At 41.7% G+C, this 26,187-nt stretch overlaps 1 protein-coding gene across 3 annotated transcripts; it reads left to right on the top strand.

The window, feature by feature from the left end:
- Positions 1-920: 920 nt before the first annotated feature.
- On the top strand, positions 921-23,825 carry LOC100765464 (carboxylesterase 1C-like). Of its 3 annotated transcripts, none has more exons than XM_027406107.2 (13): positions 921-972; positions 1,302-1,506; positions 4,101-4,245; positions 6,880-7,013; positions 8,212-8,365; positions 11,204-11,308; positions 12,469-12,573; positions 16,256-16,396; positions 16,991-17,062; positions 17,917-18,064; positions 22,306-22,437; positions 23,319-23,391; positions 23,654-23,825. In XM_027406107.2, the coding sequence occupies exons 1-13, from the start codon at positions 921-923 to the stop codon at positions 23,823-23,825; spliced, it is 1,638 nt and encodes a 545-aa protein (XP_027261908.1). The 3 variants fall into 3 exon arrangements, with proteins under 3 accessions (XP_027261908.1, XP_035297302.1, XP_027261907.1); XM_035441411.1 differs by having other exon boundaries at positions 12,469-12,579; XM_027406106.2 differs by having other exon boundaries at positions 1,299-1,506.
- Positions 23,826-26,187: the final 2,362 nt, after the last annotated feature.

The raw sequence follows: 26,187 nt of genomic DNA, 5'->3' as shown, positions 1-26,187 counted from the left end.
TCTTGCACATAAAATAAAAACAAATAATAACTCAAAGAAAGAAAGATTCCACAAAATAATGCGTGGATGTATGATTAGAGCAAAAGATTATGGTCCATAGTGTTTATTTACTATGAGAACATTGTAATGGTTTGAGTGAAAAATGTTCCCCAAATTATCCATCATTTGAAGGCCTGATCCCCAGTTGGTGGAGCTATTTGGAGATATTTAGGAAATGTAGCTTCATAGAGGAGACACATGCATGTATCACTAGAAGGAGGCTTTGAGAGCTGGAAGACTCTCATCATTTCTCTGCTTGCAGCTTTCACTCCAGGATATGAGCTCACAGCTGTCCCAACCATGCTAGCTGCCACTTGACGCAATGCTTATGTTCTGCCATCAGGGACTCCTATTCCCTGCAAACTGGCTCTTCCTTCAGAGTGAGATTAGACACCTTCCACACTGGAAAGCATAGCTTCTAGGAAATAGCAGTGCAATGTAGCTGGGATTGAGCTAACTCTCCAGCTGAGCAACTCTGGGGAAGTGAACTGGCCTAAATTCTCAGGTTTGTAGTGAGAATCCTAAGCCAAGGCTTCTCACTGCCTGCAGGCATCTGCTTGCTGGTGACTGCCTGAGAAGTTCAAGGTGCACTGGAGTGGGAGTGTTCCAGTTAGAAATGCTTACATAAGAGGTTGTTGGTGAGTTCCTGGCTATCTGTAATGTGAGAGTCCAGGCCTGTCTTTCAGATAAAGAAGGGTAAATTCTTAGTGGGAGTGGCTTGGAAATCCTAACACACACCCAGGATGCTCATTGGAGGAGGGGGAGATTTATGTAACTGTGTTAGATGGTCTGGAGGTAGGGCTACAGCAAAGCAGCAGGAACAACACGTTCTCTCTGAGCAGCAGGCACCTCCCTGCCTCCAAAGCTCTTGTCCTTCCACCATGTGGCTCCGGGCTCTGCTCTGGGCTTCTCTTGCTGTTTGCACAGTTTGGGGTAAGTTCTTCTGGATTACACACATTGGGTAGTTTGTTTGGAAATTTCTTCCTGGACAAAGTGGGTGAAGATGTATGCAGGCCAAGCACAGAACAGTGTCTTAACCCTCTTTCTATAGTGGCTTAGACTGGATAGTTTTATGCCTCCAATCAGTTGACTTTTCAGGTAGCCCTCGTAGACAAAGATATTTGTCTGTATCATAGTATCATGTAAGAAAGAAATGAGAACTTGGATGTTTCAATGACAAAAATATAAAAGTGACAAAATCAACCATGAATCCAGGTATTGTCTCTCTACTCTGATGGGTCCTCATATTTCTTGTTCAGCAGGACACCCACCCTCACCTCCAGTGGTGGACACTGTTCATGGCAAAGTCCTGGGGAAGTATGTAAGCTTAGAAGGATTCACACAGCCTGTGGCCGTCTTTCTGGGAGTCCCCTTTGCCAAGCCTCCCCTTGGTTCCCTGAGGTTTGTTCCACCACAGTCTCCAGAGCCCTGGAACTTTGTGAAGAATGCCACCTCCTACCCACCTATGTAAGTCACTAGGGTAGGGCCCGTTTCACTTGGGATGTTTACCTCAGGGTGATACAGGGTGAATTTAAAGCTGTCTTCCTACTAGCTGGGTTAATAGGAATTACTGGTACCCCTAAGAACACTGTGGATCCTCAATAATGGTCTAGTTACGTTCACAGATTCCCAAGTCCTTTATTTGGCACAAACTTACTGATAAGCTGTGATGAACCAGGAATGTTCTGGATTTTCAGAAACCATTGGGAAGAAAAGCATCCATACCTTCATAACTTTTATCTTACTGGGGGAAAGAGAAAATGAGGAACCTGTGGGTTAGTACATCAAGTATATAATATATTAGAATACACTAAATAAATGCTTTGGAAAACAGTAATTGATCAGATGAGGGAGACTAGAAGATGCTATATTCTCCTAATTTGAAACTTGCCATTGCTTAGGAATGGGGTAGGTATGGGCTTGTGGTCAAGGAGAACGGTCAATGTAACTGCTCACACCCAGGTTTACCTTTCTACCTAATCAAAAGCTAAGTGACTACCAAAGGTGTGTCACATCAACCTTGTAATTGAGTGAAAAGGCCCAAGAATTCCAGATAGCCTCACAACCACCCTAGAGTACATCAAACACCTAAAATCAGTTCACACAACATTTGGGTCCTCAGCCAGGTTACTTGAGGATTTCCAGAATCCCACTCCTCCATCCTACTTATCATTCCATGTTTTACTTCTACAAAAAATTGCTGTGTTTGCATTATGTTTACAAATTAGAGGCAAAGGTTATAAGGCAAAGGGGAGATACACAGAAGTGAACAAAAGTGAAAATCATGTACTATTTAACAATAGTACTTAGTGAGAATTCTACTAGCAGTTGAGATTGTGATTTCCATTCTTTTGTCTGTGTTTATGCCCTGCTTTAAATGGAGATCACAAATACAGAGCGCTGAGGTGACAGCCTGACACATCCATAAACATCAGCATCTTGCAGACCATATATATAGCAGCTGAGGGTTTATTAGTTGTGCTTCACTGGGTACTAAAGTATTATTTATTTACCCCTATCTTCTACCAAACTTCATTAAGGTACTTTGCTTTTCTCGAGGATGAATAAAATGTTGATGGATTCTCGTTAACTACATCATTATACACAATCATAAACATTTTTAGATAAGTTTTCAAAGATAACATTCCTGAGTCAAATACATACACTTTAGGTACATTTGTCTCCAAAACCAAGATTCTACACAATTTGCCAATGGAAACATGGAAACCTCTGTCCCTGGGCCCTTACCTGCACTGTGGTTTACTTGGAGAATTTTTGTTGTATGCATTGTCTAAACAAACTGAGATCATAATGTTAATAAAATGAATCTTAGTCTCTATACTACATTTTTCTCTAAATATTCCTGAAATCAATTTCTTGTATCCACATCTGACATTTCTACTTATATTTTTATGAATATAGTTTACTTGCTCTCACTGATGTGGGGAAGATTACCCAGGATGGAGATTCAGGCGAATCTGCTGTTCTACTTCTGCAGTTTGCGTGACATGCACAACTTAACTCTGCACTACACGGACAGGAACATCCAGCCTTCTCATTACAAAAGAAACCAACATGCACAACTTAACTCTACACTACATGGACAGGAACATCCAGCCTTCTCATTACAAAAGAAACCAACATGTTGCTGACTATCAACTTAAGTAGAAGCACTAACTAACAAGATCTTGTGGCTTTGTGTCCTGGTGACATTTGCAAATACTCTCTGTGCCTCCAATTCTGCACCTGTACATAAAAATATTTAGGAATACTGACAAAAACGACAGTAAAAAGAATTTTTAAAAGTAGTAATAATAGATAACTGGCACTGAACTGACTCTTAAATGGCTTCAAACTCAAGGAAAACTTGACAACACTGTGAAGAGTCAGTAATTATTACTGAAAGCACACTACATTATACTTTTAAGACCCTTTTGTCAAGAAGCCAATAGTGATTTTTGCAATAGAAGAGCATTGAAACTTGGCAGACTAGGCAGAAAGAACTTTAGAGAATTTATTCACCCCATCTAGACCAGGGAGCTTGGTCCAGAGCATCGTAAACCACTCAGCACATCATGTCTAGGAAAGGACTAGAATTTAGTTCCCCTGAGGTTCTCCCACAAAGATAATCTCCCCAACTTCCACCTTCAACAACCTGCCAGTCATTGTAGCTACCTCTCATGGCTGGTGGACATCTTTGGAGAATTACACTATGCTAACCTGGTACAGGAGCATGGTCAACAACAGACCACATGAAAAAGCCCAGAAGGACAAAGCTCTGTCCAGGCATGCTAGGAAGCAACATCTCCTGGGGCAGTTCACCTTTCTCCTTTGTCCAGAGCATCCTAAAAACTCCAGGAAAAAGATCTGTACAAAATACATCTCCCTTCGTAGGACTGAGAGACCCTAGATTAACATGTTGTCAACTCTTGCCCATGAAGATGGTTCCAGTAAAGTAACAGAAACTTCTTTTGTAGGCTCAAATCTCTCATTGCATGGCAGGACCCAGATGACATGCTCAGTCTGTCTGGTAGATTCTCAGATGTCATCTTCCCTCCTAGGTGTTCTCAGGATGCAGTTGGAGGACAGGTGCTCTCAGAGCTTTTCACCAACAGAAAGGAGAGCATCCCTCTACAGTTTTCTGAAGACTGTCTCTACCTGAATATATACACCCCTGCCGATTTGACAAAAAGCAGCCGATTGCCAGTAAGTGCCTGGACCATTGTTCCACATTTTCAGTCTGAGAATATAGGCTGGGAGTGATTCAGGAACTAGAGCTTCTTTCAATATTCACTTGTGTGTTTCCAACGATGTCAGATATTGGTAGAGATCACAATAATGCTGACATGTAATTACCCAAGTAATCACAGGACAAAAGAAAAAGTTGCTGATCTTACTTAGGAGAGAATTATGCTCATGAGAGATAAGTCATGATTTTCAAAATAGTCACTGCTGAAAAAAATCTTAGGAAAAAATGTGCAACACACCATGATGCAGGTAGAGAAACTGAGGTATGGATGGGGAAAAACGAGTACAAGGAAGGGATGCTCACAAGACTTAGTCTCCTGGTTTTCATATGTATGCTCTTATATGAAGGTCTGAATGGAGATGTGTGATAGTTTATTACCAGGTAATCTGTGACAGCTTTCATTGCCAGATGAAAATTTGCACTGTTCCATGAAGTAGGGAGAGAGGATGCTGGGAAAATCTCATTAAAAAATGTTTCCTGTCTATAGACAGAACCCTGGGGTTTTACTTTAGATCATTTCCATGTCTAGCTGCCTTTGGCACACTCTAATGACCAAGTGAGTCAGCATTTCACATGGAAACACAGTTCAAGAGTGGAGCAGGCAGCCAGGTACAGGTCACAAGCTTGGGGAAGAGTTTCCTGGAAAAGATTGTCCCTGGATTGCAGAGACACTCTCTGCATGAAATCCAGGAATAGGGGAGAAATTGTAGATTCATATACTAAGATTTGGTGTTACCTGTACTAGCAGTCACATAGAGAGAGGGGAACGTCTCAGTGACCTCAATTCTTTAAAATATCTACAGAGTATGCATCCCGGCAGGAAGCCATTTCCTGTGTTCTTATTGAAAATGACCCAGAATTTTGGGACTATCTATATAATATGATCTTCCATTTGTCCTTGGATTGGCTGAAAATATTCCTATACCTCTAATTCCTCATCAGTAAAGTGGGGATAGCAATAGATACCCATGACTGATCTGAGTCGTAAATAGCTTTTGCACTAGAAGAACTTGCATCTCTGTTCAAGACATTCTGGGAGGAAACAGCAATTGCTACCAATTCCACTAAACTTTGGATTTTTGAGACACATTATCAGGAGGCCAAAAGCAAACGCTGGAATAGGGAGTGGTAGACTCTTAGTAGGCCAGGCAGAAACCCCACTAAGACCAAGAGTTTCATGTATATAGAGTCAAACTTGGGGTCAGAGAAAAGAAAACTTTAAGCCATTCTCACTCAGCTATGCTTTCAAGGGCCATTCCAAGTTCTCTAAATATATATATGATAACCTTTTCAAGACATCATTGCCCACCACCTTGAACTCAGCCTTTGCTCTTAGATATCCAGGATTCCATCTCTCTTAGAGGTAGCAGAAATCCCATGGTAGGAAATGGGGACTTGTGATCATGGTAACAGCAGACCCACTAGCTGTGGACACAGGTTCTAGAGCCACAAGTCTGAGTATAAATCCTGGATCTTCCTTTGAATGGATGAGAGAGCAGAAACTTACCTTAACCTCAGCTTGCTTCCTCACTTGGGAATTGTCATGTGAAATCTCAATGATTTGCATCACAGGCTTCCTGAGTGCACACAGCCATGCTGACACACTAGGCAGACCTGCAGGAGGGTCTGCCCCCTGACCCAACAGCTGGCTCACTGCACTGTGGTCATGGGCTGCAAGGGTTGAGAAGTTCAGCATCTGGGTGCTGGGAAATAGCATCAGGATCAAGCCCATCTTCCTTCTCTTGTTGGCTGTAGTTTTTCAGCAGAAAAACTTTCTCCTCTGTTTCTTATCTGTCACACAGGAGAGTATTAAACCTTGCCAAAGACGAGGTGATTTATGGTGCATAGATCATTTCTGGGTTCATTACCCATGAGATTTTTCTTTATTGAATAGTATTAACACTATATGATTTTACACACCCTCATATGATCTCTGATCTGAATGCTATTTAAATCAAAGAATACAGATTATGAGTTATTGTATCACTTCTTCTCAAGACTCATCAAAGTACTTGGTACTCTTTAGATTCAGAGATAATGTTAGCCAAAATGACCAAAGACTTCTTAAATGAAGTGGATGTGAACTGGGCTTACAATATTAGGAGGATTTCAGGTTGCCGAAGAAGCACACTACGAAGGGGCGGCATTAGGGGAGTGGGTGTCTCACCAGACAGTCATTACTATTGAGAGGTTTAATTCACCACTGAGGCGTTAACTGGGATGAAATTGATCTGAAATAAAATGTCTGCCCCTTGTTCATGTTCAGTTGCCTGAAAGGTCCTATTGTGAATTGATGTGATTGTGGGATGATAACAACACCCTTTATAGATACCAGGAAAGTCTCACTTCTATGAGTTACAAGGATAAGAGAAATGAGAAGAAATGTAGAGCATACTGAGTATCTGACATCCTTGACTTCATCTTAGAGAGTTGGAAACAAGAGAGAAAGCCATTTGTAGCAATCCTTAGAACTGATGTGGTTTGTACAATAACTTGGATTCACATCCTAGGTTCAGGCTACGAATTCAGATGAAATTGGCAGTCTTTCCAAGTCTTAAATGGACTGCTTGCATGGCTGTATTATTTTCCAGGTGATGGTGTGGATTCATGGAGGTGGATTGATGGTAGGCGGAGCATCAACCTATGATGGACTAGCACTCTCTGCCCATGAAAACGTGGTGGTGGTCATGATTCAATATCGCCTGGGTGTTTTCGGATTGCTCAGGTAAGATACGAGATTTTCCTCTCTGCTAGTCTTTATTTTTTTCTCTAGCAATAAAACAAGTATCTGAGACTAGGTAGATATAAGAACACACATTTATTTAATATAGTCTGCAGACACAGAGTCAGTACTAGGTCAAACACTAGTGAGAGCCCTTGGCTGAGAAGCAACATACTAGAAGGATAGAAATCAGATTGTTACATGCAGAGATCTCATGACAAGGGAGGAAGTGAGTGTTGTGAGACAGACTTGCTATTTTTTGTAACAAAGCAGCCCTGAGCAACTAAATAAGGTCCTAGGAGCACTACAGTGACCCCTCTTGGGGGTGACACTCGATGACATAATCATCTTGCACTTGGCCTCATTTTTCCTGATTCCTTCTCTGCTGGTTCTGACTACCATTGCAGAAACTAGAACCCAGCATTGGACTGGGGAGCCACTAATACCTTTCACTATTCCAGTACCCAAAGACCTATGTCTCTGACATGCATAGTTCCTATAATGACTTGTGATTTTAAATCTGTAGTTTTAATGCAATAACTTTTCCAGCCAGTGGCCCCAGTGTTCTAGGAGACAATGACTGCATCATATCAAGTCTCTGCACAGAGGTCCCCACTTGGAAAGATATGGATGATCCTGGAAAATCTCTGTTTTACCTCCATTTGATACTTCATACCTTCACACATCTGTTCCCATGGCATGGGTCTCTGCATCTTCTGCTTCTACTAACTAATGTGCGTTTTCAATTGCTGATGGGACCTATGTGGTCCTTTCTTCCGCTTTCACAATTTTATTGCTTTAAAGCACTTTCCCAAATGAAACAGAACAACACAGACCCACATTGGCCAAGGTACCTTTTTCTGCCAGCAGACTGGCTCTCTTTTTGTCTGCTTGATCAGCTCTCCAGTGTAAGCTGGGCATAGTCAGAGTTTTTATCTGTCTTGTAATGGGATACTCCCTAGTCATTTCTGCAGTGTTGGATGCTTCATGGATCCTCAGTGCAGCACATAATTGCTAGAAGATGAGTGTACAGCCCCACATAAAGCAATTCTGTAGGGATGATTGGCAGGTAAATCCTCCATGTCAAAATGCAGCTTCAAACCTGATTCTGAAAAGCTCCCTGAACCTTCTGAGGCTACCTTGAGCACCTTAGGGTCCAGTCATGGCATCTTTATGCCTATTGTACCCTGTTACCTTGCAGCACAGGCGATGAACATAGCCCTGGGAACTGGGGTCATCTGGACCAGGTGGCTGCACTACACTGGGTCCAGGATAACATTGCAAACTTTGGAGGGAACCCAGGTTCTGTGACCATCTTTGGAGAGTCAGCAGGAGGTGCAAGTGTCTCTGTTCTTGTAAGTACTCTTGGCTCCAGACCGCTTGCTGAGATTTGACATGGCTGTGGAAGGGACCTTTTGTAAAACAGCCAAACAAGCACAACACTTTTCATCCAGTACCTATGTTCAGGTTGACTCTATTCATTGCACAGCATCAGACAGTGGCCAGCTCCAGACACAATTAACTCTCTTTTGCTCTTATAATCTTACCATTCGATTTTTTGTCACATGGCCATGAAAATCTTCAGCTTCTCTCTTCACTTGGTTGACAGCTTCCTATTATCTCATAATTTTAGCATTAGGTCTCATTGTACAAGTCCTGGGATGCAGTGATGGGTACAGACTACATATTGGAAGAGAGGAGCAATGAGTTGGACCAAGGGTCCTTGTCTGGGTTGAAGTCACATCTGCACATTAATGAAATCCAACACCCACGGTCAGACTGGGATTCCCCTGAGCTTAAGAAGGCAGGGTCAGGCTATCTTAGGGATGTGAGGAAGTGAAGAAGGGAAGAAAGAGAGATGGAAGACTCAGTGGGAAGACTAGGGAAGAGGATGTGGGTCACGAGCATACACTGGGTGTGTGAGGTGTCTTGCTGGTGCACGGAACCGAGAAGGGAACAGTGAGCAAAATTACTGGATATTCTGGGAACTATAAGAAAGCTTTGCTTCTGCAAAGCTGAGCAGGTATTCCGTGATGGAACTAACACTGGGTTTATACTTAAATACTCAGAGGAAGAATTTTTAAGTAAATGGAAAAAATCTATAAAATGCCTAATGAAGAATAAAATCATCCATAACAACAGACCCAGGGATTGTCGCTTGGCTTTTGTCACATTTATTTTTTTCAGACTTTTCCTAAAATTGTATATACATTTATATACATATATTTATGATATATACATCATGCTTTTTATCTATTCATCATGCATGCATCATTGTATCTTCTGTTATAATGGTTTTCAGTTTAACTCTATATAATATAACATAAACACATTCCTTAATAGTAAGCCCTCTTCTCCATTACCACCTTTCTGTAATGCATAGTACTGCATTGTAAGAATGAGTCCTAATTTGGATTACCTCACTCAGAATGTTTTTTTTCTAGTTATGTCCATTTGTGCATGAATTTTAGACTATTATTGTCTCTAACTGATGAGTAGTACTCCATTGTGTAAATATGTCACATTTTGTTTATTCGTTCTTCAGTTGAGGGGCATCTAGATTGTTTCCCAAGATCTGGCTATTACAAATAATGTTGCTATGAACATAGTTGAGCAAATGTCCCTGTGGTGTGAATGTGTCCCCCTTGGGTATATGCCCAACAGTGGTATTGCAGGGTCTTGAGGTAGGTTGATCTCTAATTTTCTGAGAAATCTCCATAGTGATTTCCAACATGGCTATATGAGTTTGCACACCCACCAGCAAAGAAGGACTGTTCTACTTTCTCCACTTCCTCTCCAAAATAGGCTATCATTGGCGTTTTTGATCTTAGCCATTCTGATTGGTGTTAGATGGAATCTCATGACCTAGTGGAGCCCATTCTATATGGAGAGATACCTTGCCCAGCCTCAACACAGGAGTAGGGGGTAGAGAGGTGCCTTGGTCCTACCTCAAAGAGATGATGGGACAGACTTAGTAGACTTCTTAGGGGTTGCATTAACCTCTCCAAGGAGCAAATCAGAGGTGACAGGGGATAAGGGGAGCAGGAGGAGTGGAGGGAGGGAGACTGAGATTGGAAAGTTAAAAAATAGAATGAGTCCAAAATATTGAATACTATGATAGTGATAACTTGAACTAATTACACTTTTACTACTAGAAAATTACATGAGCTTTCTGAGAAATTTCAACAGGCTTCCATGATCTTTAGTCTTAGGATAATTCCACAACAGAGAGACAGACAGTTTGTATGGTTAGTTATTATCAAGCTTTTTACTGGTATTGCCTTTCCAATTGTATGGATTTGTCCCTATAGGTAGATGTAGTATGTTTCCATTCCATTCAATTTCTCCCTCTGAACTAAAGCCACATCTTGCTGATATGATCTTGCAGAATGTCAAAACTAAGAGCTTCTTGTGCTAGGATAGGTGAGAAGCATTCATACCCACAGAGTACCAGGGTTACCAAGTGTGTGGAAGAGGTAGATGAAAAAGTAGAGGAAACCCTAAAAGTCAAGTGTCTCATGAATCATAGTAGTACTTACTTTTCTCCTTCTTGTGAAAAATGCCCAATAAAAAAGCTAAAAATGGTTTCTTCGATGCAGAGTTTCAGGATGCAGGCAGTTTGTCATGGCAATGAGGTCACCACATCAAGAGCTGATGTGACTGGTCACAAGGACTCCATAGACAGGATGCAGAACAGAAATGAATGACAATGCTCAACTCACTGAGGGCCTCAGGTCTCCAAAACCATGTTGTTTAACATGGGGGGGGGGGGTCAAACAAGTGTAGTATCTTTCCAAGTAAAACAAAATTCACCCACACAAACCTGCACAGTACTCTGAAAAGGTGTGTTTGAGATGCAGACTGAGGCAATCCCTATGGATTTGGCCAGCCATCTGGGACTTAACTATAGTTTGTTTTTCTCCCTTGTTTTCTTTGGCTTGGGCTGATGACCTAGTAAGGTAGCATCCCCATGTAAACATAGGCCCAGATGATGGGCAGGCTGCTAGTTACAGGTCACAAGAATGATGCTGTCATTGTGATGCAGCTTCCAACTTTAATTAATCTGATATAGAAATTCCCTCACAGCATTGCTTTGATGTTTATTTCTGGGTGATTCTGGATCCATGTTCAATTTGATGTTAACAAGGACACCATCTTGTGCACATAAAATCTCCTCTCCTCTCCCCTGCCAGGTATTGTCTCCTCTGGCCAAGAACCTCTTCCACAGAGCCATTTCTGAGAGTGGTGTGGTGATCAGTACAGGCCTGGTCAAGAAGAACACCCAGTCTGTGACTGAAGTAGGTCCCAACTTGGACAACACCCTTTGCTGAGCTTCCTTTGGATTCTCATTAGCCTCACTGCTGTAGAATGCAGCTTAGGTTCTCAAAAAATCCTAAAAGTAAGAATTGATGGCCAGAAGGACTGCTAATTGTCTCACACATTAGACACATCCTGCTATTTCTGAAGATCCTTCATGTGAATTGTGTTACTGCAACACCCTGTGATTCTGCCCAGAAACTGAAACATGAAGGGATTCTATAGCTCACTTGAGGCCAAGTATTAGTGAGTGGAAGAGGTAGCATTTTAAACAAAAAAACTTATCCTTCATTGCAAATTGCCTCTTTGGAGACATTCAAATTGGAAAAAGTGTACTGTCTGTGCATGTGAGTATTGGTGTGTGTGTGTGTGTGTGTGTGTGTACATGGCACTTTGGGTGGACTCTGTGCCCATTTAATCAAGGAAAGATAACAAGGTTCAGGTATTGATTATGTAACCAGAACATGTCATTTTCCAATTAGTAATAGAGGCAATATTCCATGAGATTTGATATCTACATCTGGAAATTTAGAGCAAAGGCTGCGAACCCTCCTAATTCAGTGACCCTTTAAGATAGTTCTTCATGTTGTGTTGATCCCCAGCCATAAAATTATTTTAACTGCCACTTCATAACTCTAGTTTTACTACTATTGTGACTCATAAAGTAGTTATTTGTTATGAAGTATAATTTTTATTTTTCCAAATTTAACCAAAGTGTTACAATGAACATGTTGAGAACTGCTGATTTAGTTAGTAGAACTGATGCAAGACTGAGGGCACCCTGGTCTATATTCTAAGTCCTAGGCCAGCCTTCGATGCTTAGTGAAACTCTATCACAAAAACAAACCAACAAATAAGGGTGAATGAAAAGAAAAAAGAAAGGAGGGAGTCGGGGGAGGGAAAGAGAAGAAGAAGGAAGAGGATGGCAGAATAAGAAGAAAATCGGGTCCAGGATAGAACCCACTATCAACATTGATTAAGGACATAGTCATTATACTTGGGTCCAGGCTAGATTCCACTTTCCACATTGATGAAGGACATAGTTATTACTCTTGGGTACAGGCTACAATCCATTCTCTACACAGATGGGTGATATAGTCATTGCTCGTGAACTCTGATATTGCCTGTGATTTTTTTTCAGCTGATTGCTACAATTTCTGGCTGTAAAACCATCACATCAGCTGTCATGGTTCACTGCCTGCAAGAGAAGACAGCGAAGGAGCTCTTGGAGGTTACACTGAAATTGGTACCTGTGTCCATTCTACTTGCCTCTATTCTAAGACCTTGGTCCCAAACTTTATCTATTCTGTTGTACTTCTGGATAAACACTAAGGGGACAGTTTCTCAGCTCTCAGGTAGAGTGTTAGCCTCATGACTTTCTTCAACAGGAAATTTTATTTCATATTATTAAAATCCTTAAATATCAAAAGGAAGTCTAATAATGTATATTCTATGTTGAGGAATTGCATGTAAATCTTCCAAACTTGCTTTTTGAAAATTCTTGTCATGTTCTTTATTGAATAACACATCCCATATTCCTGAAAACATAATTATAAACCGAAATTTCAGGGATATTCAATTCAGAGTTGTTTTGAGAATAATATTATTACATTTCTCAGACAAGCTTCACATAGGGCAACAAGAGAAAAAAATGATATCTTCTAATGAGGGGACAATTCTCCAGAGCTAGGCCTTCTGTAGCCCAGGGAAGATTAGGCTTGTTGCTAACATTCTGGCACCAGGCTAGCAAGATTCTGCCAAAGGGACAGGTTCTTCCCTGACATCAAATCCAACGCCAGCCCCATCTCCTCTTGAACACACAGTCCTGGCTACCAATTCCACATCACTGATTTGTTGCTCCTGAAGAAACAACATTGTTGCCAGAGATCAAATTTGGGATGGTGTTGCAGAGGAACACAGGCATAGGCAACAAACATGTTCTCCAGAGTTTCAGGTACCCTGACTCTGGATCTCGGGAACTGTCCCCTTTATGATGCTTTGATTTCCATTCTGCTATACCCTGTGTCCATACTCAAGGACCCCATGTAAGACCCATGTGTGAGAAACTGATATTCTAGAACACAGGGCAAAGGGGGAGCTTTTATAGGAGAAAGGTTCTCAACCCATCATTTCCCTTTGTGTTCATAGAATCCTTTTGAGCTGGATGACAATAGAAATCATGGAGAGGTAAGGAACTTCTCCTGGATTACTGGTGTTACATGTTAACAGCATCAAATACTAGTTAACTATGAATGAAGGCTTTCCCCAAGGCACCCAGAGACATCATGTGTCTGTTAAACTAGGTATATGGACCATGGGTGGGGCTAACTGACTCCCTGCGGAGTGCTCTCCATCAGCATCTTTATGCAACTTGGACCAGGTCTTCCCATTTACAGTTCTCACTACAAAGATGCCCTGATAGGAGGAGGCTGCACTAAAGTTCTGCTGTCAGGAAACTGGATAACATGCTATAGTCTCAGTAGTCTTTATAGTACAGTACTGGAGTTATACAGACAGGAGCCTAAGACATTCAGTTCTGAGAATACCACCCTCCACCTGTGACCCAGGAAAATCACAGAACAGTGCCCACAGCCTCATCCTACTGCCCTGTCACTTCCAAGCACTGGCCTGTGTCTGGTGTCATTAGCTATGAGCATCTACAGCCTTGTCCTGGGCTCCATCCCTGGAGATCACAGACATTCTCTGAAGACCCTATAAGGAAGAAATGAGATTCTGTGTGAGAAGAGCTGAATCATGGCTGAGATAAACCATTGACACAAGGCAGGTCTGTGCCTCCCTATATCTGTAGCAGGAGACATTTAGAGGGAGGTGGTGAGGAAGGAGCAGGCTTGAGAAAGTTATGGAAGTGAGAGGTGCAGTTTTGCTAAAAGGTTGGATTATAATTCAACATGAGATAGATGGTCAGTGGACTCTGAACTCTGGTCTTTTTTAATGTCTTGTTTTTATTTCATTTATTTCCAGACAATGTCCTACTGTGTAGCATAGAAATTTTTATCCTCCTATCTCAGCCTGCAAAATGTCAGTATTACAAGTCTAAGCCATAAAACTGAGTAAAAGATAGAGAAGCATTGTATAGACAAGGGGCAGAGAAGGTCCAGGAGGTGGTTAGGGAGATTACATTGTAGGGATTTGTAGGTCAGATCAGGGACTGAGCAGTGGAGTGATGAGTTGTGGCTGAAGTGAGAATATTTGTTTCTGACTGGACTTATTGACACCCAAGTTGTGGAGCATGAGATAAATAGAAGAGGGAAAGATGCCTCTGGCTTCTCTGACTCAAAAAGGCAAAGCACCTGGCCTCCAAAGTCAGCTATCAGTGTTCAAGGCAGCAGTAGCACTTGCTTCCGTAGACCTCACAGTTGCTGGTATCAGAGTCTTCCTCAGAATCTCAGGTGCTGATCCATGCTGGCCCTGACTGTCTTCTGGAAGTTTTCTGCCTCTACCTTACTTCTCACTCCATTCCTCCTTGAGAATACAAGTTGGCCCACACCATTTCCCTTCTTTAAAACCTGGCTTTGCTCATAGGATTAATTCCCTTGGCTCCATTGTGATAGTCCCCACAAAAGAGCCCTGAGTTCCCAGAAGGTGCCATATATATTTCTGGTTTTTTTCTTTCTGTTTCTGTGACTAAACACTGGGAGCCAAAGCTATCTGGTGGAGGAAAGGGTTTCTTTGTGTTCCAGATCTAGATCCCAGTCCATCATTGAGGGAATTCGAGGCAGAATCTCTGAAGCGCCCAGGAAATCAGCACAGCAGAATCCATGGAGGAAGGCTGCTTGCTGGTTCACAGGAAGGCTCAGACTTAGCTAACATTACTCATAGCTTAGGACATGTTCCCAGGAAATGGTGTTGCAAAACATTCCTCCACAGACATGCCTGCAATCCAGTACGATCTAGAAAATTCTCCAATTTTAACTCCCTTCTCAGGTGACCCTAGGCTGTTAAACCAATATATACATTATTATGTAGTATTGTGAAGAATTAGGTTTTATTATAAATATTGTCAAACTATTTACTTTGCTGTTTTCTGCCTCTCCATGTCTACATTTTTGACTCACTATTCATAATATCAAAGAAACAGAATCACATGTCTGTTTATCAACAGAAGAATGGAAAATGAAAATGTAGCTTGTTACACGATGGAATTTTAGTAATTGTAAAGAAAAAAATGTTTCACATAAGGAAACATGAGGCCCTCTTTCTCCAACTCTGCAGGGAAGTCTTCACTGCAGGTCTTTGTGACTTTCCTGTGATTAGCCCTGTGCACAGACTCCTCTGTCAACTTGATCTATTCCCTTCTCCTGCTTTTCTTCAGTTGATTATAGTGTTTTGCAAAGATACCTCTCCAGACTTCAAGAAGACCAGCATTGTGTGGTTAGCATGTCATCCTCCTTCAGATAGGTAGCTCCTCCTGTCAGAATCTAGAGCAAGCTCTCCTCAATACTCAGCCTTTCACACCCAGGCAGTAAACACACCCAGATGGTATTCTCTATTGTTGGATTTGGTTCTTGTTGTGATCTTTTATTTCTCAAAGTAGGGGTAAGATCAAGATAGGTACCTCTAGGGATAAGCTCAATATTTCAAAGCCAAGTATAAATGCCAAAGCACCCCCAGGTTTAGATATATATAGACAGATGCATTAATGAGTAAAAATTATTAAGTAGTCCTCATTAATAAGTCGAAATTTTCTACAATTCCCTACCACCATCACATTGACACATTTGAATCCAATTCATATTTCTGACCTTGAAGATTCCTAGATTTAACCATCGTTCTTAGCACACTGGGTTTCTGTGGCCATAGTCACAAGGGCTTTTATGCTTGGCAAACTCTCATGCCAGCAAAGAGGGGACATATGGAGGAAACCTAGGGTAGGGTGTTCATAAGCACTGTATTTCTATTTTCCCCAGGAAAATCCCTCCTTGTCCACTGTGATTGATGGAGTGTTGCTGCCAAAGACTCCAGAAGAGATCCTGGCTGAGAAGAGCTTCAACATTGTCCCCTACATGGTGGGCATCAACAAGAAGGAGTTTGGCTGGATCATTCCAATGGTGAGAATGTACAGATCTCTTAGATGCACTCTGCAGGCTCAACCAGCATCTTCCCTGCTCTGATAAAGGATTTTTCACCCAGATAAACTATGTTTCAAAGAAGCTTAAAACTTTCCAAGTAAATTTGCATTGAGAGTCCCTGATGAAGCCATTCAAAGTGTGAATTTGTACCACATGGGGCAGAGGAGAAATAAGTAATTTTAAGCTTCCCATAGTAACTACTGACCAGGGTCTTAGACTCCTGTCTGCTCACCACCAAGCTTTCCATTGGCAATGCTGAGCTCTCCAAGAAGGCATCTTAGGGACCTGGTATCAGCCTGGGATGTGGCTTTCAGTGCTAGAACACATGCTGACACCAGACCTTAAAGACCTGCTGAAACCAGACCAGAGCTCTAAGTGCAAACCTAAACAGGTCAGAGTCCTGCAGTGTTGGGGTCTCTAGGGGCCCCATGTGTGGATTTTGGAGACGGCAGAGCACGCTGTTAAAACTGTACAAACACAAGAAGCATCTTTGTTCCATTGCTCCATTTTGGGTTGTCTTACAGTTCTACAGTTTTACTGTGATTTACAAATATTTTACCATTTTTTTAACAGATGATGGGCTTAGAAGACAAGATGGATGAGAAAATGGCCAGTACCCTCCTGTTGAAGTTCCACTCTGTTCTTGTAAGGCTCTAGGGAATCATGGCGATTTGGGGGGAAACAAACTTCAGTGGCTTGCTTTAATTACAGACAAACTCAATGACTGTAAACAATAGTGGTGGCAGGGGTTCACTCCTGACTTTTCTACTCTTCCACTTTGCACCCCAGTGTAAGAAACTCACAATCATTGTTCACCAATCAAAAGCCCCTATGAGTCCAGGACAAACTGCCAGGAGAAAGATTTATTTGGAGAGTTTATACTTAGAAAATATTGATTCCATGTGCAACAAAGACCATGAGATTTATGTTTTGGAGGTCCAAGACCTAGTAGTTAGGGGGCAATCAGATAGGTGAGCACTGCGGACTTTACACACTGGTGGTTTCCTGCTTTGCCTTCTGTTGTCAATAGATCACTGGATAGATAGTCTGGGTTCTGTAAATCTAAAACAAAGGATTTTCTGACTAGAAAATCTCCTGAGCCATGTCTTTTTCATTCCATTTCCTAGGAAAAACTTTTTCTAAAGCTATTTGCTAGGATAGACAATGTCTTTCTTCCAAAGAACATGGAGAGACGCTGGAGGTTTAATTCTCTCCACAGGAGACAGAGAAAAGCAATTTCCTCTAGAAACAGCTGAAGATAGTATTTACTAGACAACAGTGTCCAAGCTGTCACACAAAAGGATCTTTTCTCCCACAGCTAATGGGAAAACATAATTTTCAGGCACCTGACATCCAAACTTAATGACATACTGCAAGTGGATCTAAAGAATCCTCTCTGGTAAAATGACCTGGTTGGCTAAGAGCCTGGGTGGTTCATGAGCCATGAAGTCTAGTTAACTGTCAGCAGGTGGGAGTGGTCACTTTCTGATCTGTTTCAGAACATCTCTAAGAATATGATTCCAGCAGTCATTGAGAAGTATTTAGGACAAGCAGACGACCCTGTCAAAAAGAAAGACCTTCTCCTGGACCTGTTTGGGGATATATTTATGGGTATTCCATCTGTTCTCATGTCCCGTGCCCTCAGAGGTGAGTCTTACATGTTGAATGAGAGGACATAGACTCAACAACAAGTTTCTGACTTTGCAACTTCTCATTCGGTCATATACATACATGCATACATGTATATTCATTTATATGTGTGTATTTGGGTATATACATGTGTATATACATATATGTGCATACCTGTATATACATTGATACACACACATTCACACACACACTCACACACATAGTACATGTGGCTAGGATGTTGCTCAGTTAGTAGAAAGCCTGGCTAGAACACAGGATGGTCTGGTTAAATCATGAGTACTATATAAGTCAGACCTAGTGGTACATGTTTGTAATCCCAGACTTGGGAGGCAGGGAAGGAAGGTTAGGTCTTCTTTGGCTACATAGGGAGTTCAGTGATAGCCTGGGCTAAACAAAACACATTATTATAAAGCAACAAAAAGAATGAAAACCCAGGGTCAGGAATAGGATTGGGTGAAAAGAACTACTTCGAGATGAGAAAGTCCAAAAAGAGAGAATGGAAAGAACAGTAAGGAAAGGAGGTATAAAAATATTTGATGTCTCTGTTACTCCTGTATCCATCTTGGTGAGCCCTGGTTAGAGAATGTGGGAATTGGGTTATTACCCATCACAGAACTGTCTGTCAATGACGTAGGCCTGGACAGATAGAGTGTGAGGCTACACATAGTTCTTCCTAAATGAAGCAAGAATTGCTTGTGCCTATGGGTGCTCTATTCCAGCAATTGTTCTGTGGGTGCTTTGAAAGAATACACATTTTGTTGGGGTTAGCTGTGAACGATTCTAACTATTCTTCAGTTCCTTCATGACTCTTGGTCAAAAACCATTGATCAAGTTCAGTGTTTTATTGTGAATTTTCTGTCTGTGTGACCTGATCATTGTAGAAAATGGGGTACTGCAATCCACCTCTGCTTTGGTATTATAATTTCTATATGTCTCCCTCCCTCCCTTCCTCCCTCCCTCGCTCCCTCCCTCCCTCCCTCTCTCTCTCTCCCTCCCCCCTCCCTCCCTCCCTCCCCCCTCTCTCTCTCTCTCCTTCCTGACACTTCCATATTTGTTTTATCTGTTGATGTACATTGCATTAGATCTGTGTAGATATTCCATTAATGAACTTACTTCTCATCAATAGAAAATGTCTTTTTTTTTTCTTTTTGTACTTTTTTACTTAAACTCCATTTATGAAGTAACTATAATTTGCTCTTTCAGCCCTGGTTCCTATTTGTGCATAATATGTAATTTCCCTTCACAGGCAGTCTGCATAGGTCTTAAAAAAAGTTGGTGGGGGTAGTTTTAAGACTGCAGAATCTCAGATCTTTTAAAAAACCATTCAGTCACTACATACACCATTACTAGAGAATGTATATTGGAGGGAATTATTGACAGGCAAAGACTTATTAAAGCCATTCTCTTGAGTTTTTTTCTGACCACTTTTTTAAATACTCTCTTTTAGCCTCACCCTCTTGGCCCCATGCAGGTGATTGGATGGTATTTGGACTTACATGCTTTGAGTCTTTATTTTGATTGTGTGCTTTGCTAAGAAATTTCACATTGTGGCTACCATGAGAATCACTTACAGTGATGCCCTGTGCCTATGAAACCTACTTTAAGTTGATAACAATATAACTTTGATTTCCTATAACAACTCTACCATTTTATCTACATTTGACCTTTTTATAAAATTTACTGTTTTTATATTATGTGTGTGGTTTAATTGCCTGTGTATGTCTGTGAACTTTGTGCACCTGGTGCCCACATAGGCCAGAAGAGGGCATGAGTACCTGGACCTTGAGTTATGAACCCCGATGTGGATGTTGGGCTGTGAACCCAGGTCTTCTGTAAGACCATTCAGTTCTCTTAACCACTGAGGCATCCATCTCTGCAGCCCCACTTTTTACATTTTTCATTTTGCTGCCAGAATTCATGTCATTTTGAATGACTATCTTACTGTTAGTTGTTAGCAGTGTTTTTGTACAGAATCTAGTACTATGTGGGATAAAATCCCCTACCTATTACGATTACAGTCCAACAGTGGCCTGAACATGGCTTCACAAGTTTACATCACTGACTTCCATGTTGTTAATTAGCATATTTAGCTTTCAGTTTAAAGGACTCTATCAAATTGTCACAAGGCAGCTGCAGAGACAATGAGCTCCAAGAGCTTCTTTAGAGGGGAGGAGTGTTATTTCTCCCTCATTTCTGAAAGGCATCTTAGTACACTGTTCTACATAGTGGCTAATGAATAAATCGACCTGCCCTCCCCTGCTTGCAGGATTTTTTCAGTGGCACCACACATCTTTATATAAGTTATCCCTTGATGCTCCTGATTACTTCCTTTGTCTTGGATTTTTGATGGTTTGATTGTTTTCATCTGGTTGAATTTGACTGGAGTCCTCTGCAGCTCATGAACACCAACCCCAAATAAGAAGCATGTTTGCCAGAACTTTTTGAAATGGGCTTTGTGCCAGGTACTTGCCTCAGCTACTCTCATCAGATAAATATCTAGTCTGTTAATGGTAAACCACTGTGTCTATTTTCTTGGTTGTTCTTACATTTGCCTGAAAGTATGCCCTACTTACTTTCAAGACATGTAATTACAGGAATTTTATAAATGTTCCTGGTTTAAGAAAACATTTCTAAAAATACCTTGACAGCAACCTGACTGAAAATGCTCTTTCATTCAGGAAAGTTCCTTGTTCCATAATTACAGTCTGGGTTCTTTGATTAAACGAGTGTTAGAGCAAGTGCAAACACTCCTTCACCACGCTCTGTGCTCCAGGTTTCTTCTGTATCTGTGATAAATCCAACCAAAAGCTATGTAGGGAAAGAAAGAATTTATTTGCCTTCTAAGTCCATGTGCTGCTGCATCTTTAAGGGAAGTCAAAGCTGGAACTCAGATGGAAACATGAAGAAGAGATGATGGAGGGGGAGTTTACTGGCTTCCTTGCTCATGCTTAACTACCTTTCTTATATAGCTCAGGACCACCTGCCTAAGGACCATGCTCCCCATGGTAGGCTGGAGCAGTTAATAATCAAGAAAAATTCCCCACAGACCTGCTCACAGGACAATGTAATTTGGGCCATCTCCCAATTGAGATTCTCTTTTCAGGTGACTTTGGGTATGTCAAGTTGATCATTAAAGCTAACATGAATATGCTTGACACATGGGCATCTTTTGAGTTAGTGGATTTTAGAGGCGAAGAAGGATCAATTCTAAGGTTGCAAGCATGGGCCTGTGAGAGATGATGAAATAAATCATTCTTCATATTCATGTTGGAATAACTGAAATTGCACAGATATATAATACTACAAAATACAGATACCAGTGTTTTAAAGTAGCATGCACAATATTATTCCAATTTCATATAAATAAAATCATATGAGCCAAAATGTGGATAGGCTTTCTCTGAGTGGTGCAGGTGTGAGTGCAAGGCTTAACCCTTTCCTTTCATGGAGAATTGTTGAATAATTTCTCCTCTAGTTTAATTTGTGGTCTCACAGTTGCCCTCTTAATCACTCTTCTGTGGATATCTATACCCTACAAGGACCACTGGATAGTGGTAGTCTCCCCAGTCTGGTGGCTCATACAAGTGAGTGGTATCTATGTAAAATCAGGCAGCTCCAATGATGCACCCAACATGAGAAAGGGTCTCTTCTTCAGGCTTGAATGGGCATTTTTCTGGTGAGTGGAGATGGTAGAGGAGATGGGCATGTTTGCCTTCGGAGTGTGACTTTTTGAACCCCACTGTAATATCTTAAGACCTTTGCTCTTCCAGGTCAAGCAAGAAACAAGGTAATGAATGTGACTGAAGTATGAATTCCAAGTTTAGGGCTTTTCTTAAAACCAAAGGTATATTTCTGTCTTTGTATACATTTGTATGTGATTATATTAAATACCCTCCTATTCCAACAAGCAACTGGATTTGCATGGTTCTGCTGAATGATTGAGGAAAACACTGGGAATGTACAAAAAAGGCTGACTGGGTGCTGATTTTTCCAGAATACTCAGGCACTGTGTATTGTCACTGAACACACCCAAGCACTCACTACCTGAATTAAACCCTCTCATTCTGCATTCTATCAACACCTGGATTAGATCCCAGGTCTACTTCAAACAGCTGTACAAACCAAAAGCATTCACTGAACTGCACTAAGAACCAGCTTTTTTCTTCAGGGCTGGAGACCTCAGTGCCACCCAGGTGTCTATCTACTAACTTGAACTGTGCATGAATCTGTCTCCTCAGATGCAGGAGTTCCTACCTACATGTATGAGTTTCAATATCGACCAAGCTTTGTATCTGAAAAGAGACCCAAGACAATGATAGGAGACCATGGTGATGAAATCTTCTCTGTATTTGGGGCTCCATTTTTAAAAGGTATTGTCTCTATATTGGGTGTGATCTGGGAGTCAGAAGAAGTGAGACCTAGTCTTGGTTGAGGGGCTTTCAGCAAGCTTTTCCTTTTCCCCTGATGCTACTTTCCTGGCACTCAATGGCAGAACTTAGATACAGTGGGCAGTCCCCAACCTTTCTCTTGTTCTAACACACATGAAGATGGCTTATGTATCCCTGTCATCCTCATTATGTAAATAATGACCTGTGGATGCAGAAGAGAGATGGTGGGTCTCCCACAAGGCCCTGATCTAGGACTAGAATACTACTATTTGATTTCCCATGAAACAACCTCTATTTAATGTCTGGTTGTGGGTCTCTGCATTGGCTCCCTTCTTTGATGATGGCTGGACCAGGTATGATCTATGACTGTAGCAGAGTATCAATAGGAATCATTTTTTGCTACATTTTAATAGTTAAGTATTATTTATTAATTTTTTGCAAAAATAGTAATTGGTTTTGCCCTAGGTCCCTAGGCTATCTGGTCTTAGGTTCTACTCATTCAAGCAGTGTCATGTATGGATTCTATCTCCTGGAGTGTCAAATCACATATTAGTTGGTTACTCCCATAATGCAGATGCACCTCTCCAAAGCAGAGGACAGTCTGGAATATGGCATTCTGACCCTGAGGAAGGAGGGAAAGGCAGATGAACATGGACAACAAAGGCAGCTGGCTCATGGCACAAACATTACAATTGCTGAATCATTTATCAGTCTCTCCCTGAATGTGCACAATAATTAGCCAGAATCTTCACACTGAGTAGTAAAAGAGTAAGCACTTAATTCCACTTTCTAACAAGCTCCCAAATGATACTCCATCTAGTCCACACTTTGAGTAACAAAAACATTTTTTGCCTTCCTCACAGGGGGCGCTGCAGAAGAGGAGACCAACCTCAGCAAGATGGTGATGAAATACTGGGCCAACTTTGCTAGAAATGGGTGAGCCTGGTGGCAAATGTGTAAAGGGTGGATAGGGTGTGGTTGGGCATACCTCTTGGAAAGGGTGACTTCTCAAGTCAGAGTGATGAAATCTCTGACCATTTTGTGAGACTATAGTGCTCTATGGCAAGAGTTTTCTAGAATCAATGTCTGTGGAGGTTGTCTGCCTCTCAACTGAGTTAAGCCAGAGATCCATTCAAACTTCAAAGGAAAGGAGGGCCACATAGCCGTCTTGAGGAATTTTATTTGATTATATTCCCAGGAATCCCAATGGGAAGGGGTTGCCACACTGGCCAGAGTATGATCAGAAGGAAGGGTACCTGCAGATTGGAGCCACCACCCAGCAAGCCCAGAGACTGAAAGGGGAGGAAGTTGCTTTCTGGACTGAACTTCTGGCTAAGAAGACACCTCGGACAGAACACGCTGAGCTATGAATGGGAGTCTCTGACAGCCTCAGGACCAGATAAGCCAAGTTGGGGTATTCCACAAAAGATGGTGTTCCCAAAAGATGGATCTTACAGAGGAAAATGCAGGACTGAATAGTGGGGGAAGGATGGGGCCAAAGAGGGGGAATATTTGTACCTTATATGAAAAATAAATTTTCTTTTGTATATCAAGTCAGGTATTGTGCCTTGGTCCACAGATGAATCTGCATTCATGAGGGCAGAAGGATGAAGAGAAATGATGACAAAGAAAAACATTTTTAGGGAAAAGTTTGGAGACTAGTTGCTGGAATCTAAAGGGACACAGCTGATTGGAGGAAAAGTGGGATGTGATTTATTGCCTTTTCATTTACCTCTCAGTGGGCAAAATTGTCACACTGCAGCGCTAATGGCTACTTGTTGGCAAGTGTGGGAGTATAAAATGCCTGATAACTACTAACCCAAGGGGGAGTTTGCATCCATCACTGACTCATCTCCATGAATTTCTGCCAGGTGTCCATGACTAAGAATGATAGCACTTAGAAAGGCTATCTGTCAGGTATTCATGAGTAAGAATGATAGCATATAGGAAGGTAAGACCAAGCCTGTGTCTAAGGGTCCAAGCACACAACAACACACAAACTCATTTACATGAGGAAACAAAATCATACAACCTCTGCAGAAAAAGGATGACCCCTTTTTTGTGAAGACCCACTGAGGCCAAGGAAGGAAAGTTGTGATGGTCTATGCCCCTTAGTGGAGTATAGGGCCTGGTTCTGGGTAACTGTATAGAGATCTTTCTGTACTGGAGAGAGGCAGGGTTGCTGAGAAGACCCTACTTCCAAGATGTCTCTCCAAGGTTGGGATTAGATCAGAGTTAAAGTAAAGAGCAGTGGATCGCTGTGATTAAGTCTGGTTTATTAAACAGGTACAAAATGAAAAGTACTCTCACAATACAGAAGGCTGCAAATGTGCTGCTGCCTCGGCACTGATCCTCTCATTCCCAAGGGACATGCGGAGGTCCAGGGAAGGTCACCAAGCATCTGTTGCCCAAAGCTGATTCCAGAGAATCTTCCACAGTCCAAGAGAGAGAGCAAGAGACCCATGCCCTCTGTTTTTATCCAGTCACTTATTCCCAGAAAAGACCAGGCCCACTTGGCCAAGCCATCCAATACAATTGGCTGTTGGATGGAATTCCCCAAACACTAGAGAGATTGTCCCCTCATACTACCACTGATTCAGCAGATACCAGGTACCACCTACCAGGAGTCTACATGTAGTGGAAAGTGAAAATGATGGAGAGAGACTCTCTGTGAGGGGCAGGTGAACAGGCTGAAGAACATATGAAAAAACAGGACAAACATGGAAGAGAATACTTTACAGTAACTTAGGACTTTCAGCTCATGTAATTGATGTTAAGCTGCTTGAAGGTAGAACATGTAATATCTAAAGGTCTGGTATTATTTACAAAAGGCAATCACTAAAGATTTTTGTTTTGGTTTTTCTTTATGTTTTGGGGTTTTTTGAGACAGGGTTTCTCTATTGCTTTAGAACCAATCCTGGAACTAAGTCTGTAGATCAGGCTGGCCTCTAACTCACAGAGATCTGCCTGCCTCTACCTCCTCAGTGCTGGGATCAAAGACATATGCCACCAAAGCCTGGCAGGATTTTTTTCTACAGTGCTGGGCATTAGAATTTTTTAAAAGCAGCCTATATAGCAATTCAGTTTTGGAGATAAAATGGAATTGTCATTATAAAACCAAAATGACATGGCAAATGGTGCGTGGAACAAATGAACATTCAGAAAATAATGAGTAGAGTTCACCTTATGAGTAATTCTTCTGAATAAAGGGCCTGAAACACATTAGATAACAAAGATCTTGAGACTGGGATTTAAAAGGCGAAGCCCATTTATGTGCTGAGTGATACGGAGTCCAGATCCACTTCCCAAGCTTTGACTGCTGGTGGCTTTTAAACTTCACCCATCACCGTCCCCTCTGGATCCTTATCTGGAGAAGCCAATTAGAAAGCCTAGGACTTCTTCCCTTGGTGCCAGAGTAAGATCCCAGCCTCATAAGCTGGCCCTGGCCCCACCCCAACCACATAAAAGTCCTAATACAATGGCCTTGCCTTCCTGATTGAAAGTTGTATCCTGTCTCTGACACCGATGCCAAGTCTTCTTGCCATACCTGTTAGAAGACTGCACAGTTCTCTGGGGAAGGGGAGGTGTGGTTAGTACTCACTCCCAGTGGAGACACACTGAAAAAAAAATAGTGATAGCTCAAAGGCAGGAGACAGGTATACCAAACACATAGTGAAAGTACATGTGATTGCTGCATGGATATCAGGTTAACAGACACCTAGAGGAAACAGG

The sequence above is a fragment of the Cricetulus griseus genome, chromosome 3 (genome assembly GCF_003668045.3).
Source record: "Cricetulus griseus strain 17A/GY chromosome 3, alternate assembly CriGri-PICRH-1.0, whole genome shotgun sequence".
Classification (NCBI taxonomy): Eukaryota; Metazoa; Chordata; class Mammalia; order Rodentia; family Cricetidae; genus Cricetulus; species Cricetulus griseus.
The sequence above is the reverse complement of the archived record's forward strand: the minus strand, read 5'-3'. Positions and strand labels throughout refer to the sequence as shown.

Excerpts from the sequence above, each read along its gene's own strand:
- LOC100765464 (XM_035441411.1), top strand. The coding sequence starts at position 921 with ATGTGGCTCCGGGCTCTGCTCTGGGCTTCTCTTGCTGTTTGCACAGTT. Across the intron at positions 11,309-12,468 it reads ACACCCAGTCTGTGACTGAA|CTGATTGCTACAATTTCTGG; the intron begins GTAGGTCCCAAC and ends ATTTTTTTTCAG. Across the intron at positions 12,580-16,255 it reads TTACACTGAAATTGGTACCT|GAAAATCCCTCCTTGTCCAC; the intron begins GTGTCCATTCTA and ends TATTTTCCCCAG.